At 38.7% G+C, this 3,837-nt stretch overlaps 1 protein-coding gene across 1 annotated transcript in view; it reads left to right on the forward strand.

Moving 5' to 3' along the window:
• Positions 1-2,593, forward strand: part of LOC109241556 — a gene marked incomplete in the record, with an annotated part of 5,775 nt that extends 3,182 nt beyond the window's left edge. Inside the window, 2 exon segments of the mRNA XM_019408306.1 lie at positions 326-2,013; positions 2,095-2,593. Of these exon segments, the coding sequence (XP_019263851.1) occupies positions 363-2,013; positions 2,095-2,507 (2,064 nt within the window).
• Between the last annotated feature and the right edge of the window lie 1,244 nt (positions 2,594-3,837).

Here is a 3,837-nt window from a genome sequence, read left to right on the forward strand (position 1 = left end):
AACCCCCCCACCCCCGTTACCCCCCCCCCTTTACCTTTTCGTTTTTTTTTCTTTTTGTAATTTTTAATGATGCCATGTTTCAGATTAAATTGAAATTGCATTTTTCATTAGGATCAGGATTGATATTTGTTGTGTTTTCTGCACCACATTAAGTAAATAGGGATGGAGGGAGTTGGCTATACACTTGGAACAGACTGGTTTATTTGGTCATTGTTTAACTAATATCAAGTGTCCTTATAAACTTTACACATTTATGGAATGGAAGTTGTGTGTACTCTTCGCTTTTCACATTTTTAAGGAAATCTTAACAACTCATGGATCATAGTTTTGCAGTTGAAGAGCAGTCAATATAAATGTGAGATATGAATCAAGATCAAATTGATGTTCGTCAACATGGTGTAGCAGTTGATCAGAAGAAGCAAAAAATCAAGTGCAACTATTGTCATAAAGTTGTTTCTGGGTTTACTCGGCTTAAATACCACTTAGGAGGCGTTCGAGGAGATGTCACTCCTTGCTTGGAGGCTCCTACACTTGTCAAAGAAGCAATGAAAGCCGAGCTACATGAGAAGAAAAACGGCAATTTAATCAAGGAAGTTGAGCAGATTTACCACCCAAATCTTCCGTTGAAGCGGAACTGGTGCCCTCGAGAAGGTGATGGTGAACCAAATAAGACAGACACTCGGTGTTTTGAAAATGGAAATAAAAAGCATCATAGAGTGAATTCAAAAGTAGCTGGTAGTTCTGTTGTAGATTTATCCTCACGAGAGATTTCGAAATCTATAGGGAGATTTTTTTATGAAGAAGGAATTGACTTTGACGCTATTAGAGCACCTAGCTTCCAGAAGATGGTAAAAGCCACCCTTAGTCCTGGGAAGACAATAATATTCCCAAGTTGTCACGAGTTGAAAGGGCGGATCCTTCAGGATGCAGTGGAAGAGATGCAACAATATGTAACGAAGATAAGAAATTCATGGGCAAGTACAGGATGTAGCATCTTGCTAGATGGATGGGTAGATTCAAAGGGTCGAAATCTGATTAATATCCTAGTTTACTGCCCAAGAGGCACCATTTACCTTCGGTCGTCAGATATCTCATCTATCAATAGCAATGTTGAAGCCATGCAAGTGTTCTTCGAGGAAGTTATTGAGGAAGTTGGAGTTGAAAATGTGGTCCAAATAGTTGCATACTCGACAGCTGCTGCCTGCATGATGGAAGCAGGCAAGAAACTAGTGGAAAAACTTAAGACAGTTTTTTGGACAGTAGATGCTTCTCATTGCATGGAACTTATGTTACAGAAATTCACAGCGATAGACACGATACAACAAGTTCTGGAGAAGGCAAAATCTCTGACACAATTTATTTACGGTAATGCTACTGTCCTAAAGCTTCTGAGAGATGCTTGTCCTGATGAGCTAGTATGCCCTTCAAAGATAAGGTCGATTGTGCCCTTCATGACTCTTGAGAACATTGTATCACAGAAAGAACACTTAATTAGGATGTTTCAGTCTTCTGATTCGAATTTGGCTTCCACACGTGAGGGTAAAAGAATGTCAGAAATGGTCAAAGATGAATCCTTTTGGACTGAGGCTTTGATGGCTGTGAAGGCAACCATTCCCCTTGTGGAAATTATAAAATTGCTAAATAGTACTAATAAGCCACTAGTTGGTTTTATATATGACACAATAGATCAAGCTAAAGAGACAATCAAAAAGGAATTCAAAGAGAAGAAATCCCATTATGCAAGATTTTGGAAAGCCATAGATGACGTGTGGGATGAATACCTCCACAGTCATCTCCATGCCTCGGGTTACTTTTTGAACCCAAGCCTCTTTTATTCGAGTGACTTCTACACTGATGTGGAAGTTTCCTGTGGTCTTTGTTACTGTGTTGTTCGTATGACAGAAGATCGTCATATACAGGATAAGATCACGCTGCAAATTGATGAGTATCGCATGGGGAGGGGCACATTTCATTTTGGTAGCTTCAAAGAGAAGTTATCAAATATTTCCCCAGGTTCGTATGATTTTACATATTTTCTGCTATTTTTATCTTTCTATGTAATTCATTATGTTAACCTGGAAGTCATGGTTGCAGCAATTTGGTGGTCACAATATGGAGGTCATTGTCCCGAACTACAAAGGCTTGCTGTTCGAATCCTTAGTCAGACATGCAATGGTGCTTCACATTATAGGCTAAAAAGGAGCTTGGTCGAGAAACTATTTACACAAGGGAGGAATCCGATAGAGCAGCAGAGGATGCGTGATTTGGTATTTGTCCATTGTAATTTGCAATTACAAGCTTTTGATCCAGAAGGAAGTAATGACATTACAGACGATGTTCTTGATCCCATGGATGAGTGGATAGTTGGGGAAGGGCCTAATTTGATGTCTGAAAACACTGAACTGACATGGAAAAATTTAGACTTGGGAAGAAAAGGGAATGGAAATTTTTGTGTGGAAGAACCTATTATTCATGTAAAGGAGGAAGAGGCAGATAAATGTATATAGAGTAGTAAACGTAAAGTGAAGTGACAATGAATCTTTCTTATGCTGAATTATGTTTACCTTTATTAATACAATGATATTTTGTTCTAGCTCTATGCTTCCATACAGTGGCGAAGCTAGGAATCTCTCCAAGGGTGTTCAAATTTGAAAGAAATGAAAAAAATTCCGGAAAAAGGGTGTTCAATATGTGTATATACCTCTAAAACGTAATATTTTACCTATATACACAGATAATTCTTCGACGAAGGATGGTCAATTGACAACCCTTCTGACCATGTGGCTTCGCCCCTGCTTCCATATACTATATTGTTTTGACTTCTAGCGACGGCATGATCTTCCACGTTTGGAGAGAGGCAAACCGTCTAGACTTGCTAGCTACTTCTATAAGACAGGAGATTTATCCAAGTCTTCTTCCTAATAAGGATTTTTTAACCTACTATGTGAAGACCTCGTAGGCGATGAAAGAACATGAAACCATCCTGTTTCAATAGAGGTACGAGAAACAACTGGGGGCAATGAAGTAGATAAAGTGGCTAAATTTTGCGAGATATTCCAATCACTGCTGGATGTGATTCCAAGGGTTGACGAATTAATACCACACAGAAGAGTCAACACCAGGCTCCAATATGAAATATTTAACTGATCCATTCCGGATCGACCGAATTGGTACGGAACGAGTAGGCAGGGTACGACGAAGCCCGCAGGTTGTGCAGATTTTCTTGCAAATGAAGATCACAAACATGAAGAAGATTTGCTATTCAAGGATATGGTCCGGGCTTTCGAAGTCCCCGCACTATAGAGTGAAAGGAAAAAGGTAAAGATTACCATTAAAGCAACCCAAGAATTACTATATCGATATGAATTATGCTCGTAATATTCGAGTTAAGTGCACATCAAGAATTCTAACTCTTCTACAAACAAAAGCATTCGATTTAAGTAGAGAAGGATGTATGTTAAGCTCATTATCCACCGAGTTTTGAACGCTTTGTATTTAAGTAGAGAAAGGTATCGACATGAGTGCATTATCCACCAAGTTTCAAACTGTGCGCCAACTAGCCTCGAGCATTCTCGATTATCAAAAACAAAGTATAGTAAATTACCTTTTTCTTTCCAAGAAATAGAGTAATACGTTTCTTACTCAACAATTTATCAGAGAACTTCCTCATTTCATTGTATCATAATATTTCATATCCTTGCATTTAGGGGGGAAAGTTGACAAGTAATCATAAGCATTTGTATTTCAGACGCAAGTATAAACACAGAGCTCAAGGAATCAACCAGATTGGACAAATCATTCCCGCTGCAGAAAGATAACTTCTTGTGAACTGCAAAA

The sequence above is a fragment of the Nicotiana attenuata genome, unplaced genomic scaffold (assembly GCF_001879085.1).
Source record: "Nicotiana attenuata strain UT unplaced genomic scaffold, NIATTr2, whole genome shotgun sequence".
NCBI lineage: Eukaryota > Viridiplantae > Streptophyta > Magnoliopsida > Solanales > Solanaceae > Nicotiana > Nicotiana attenuata.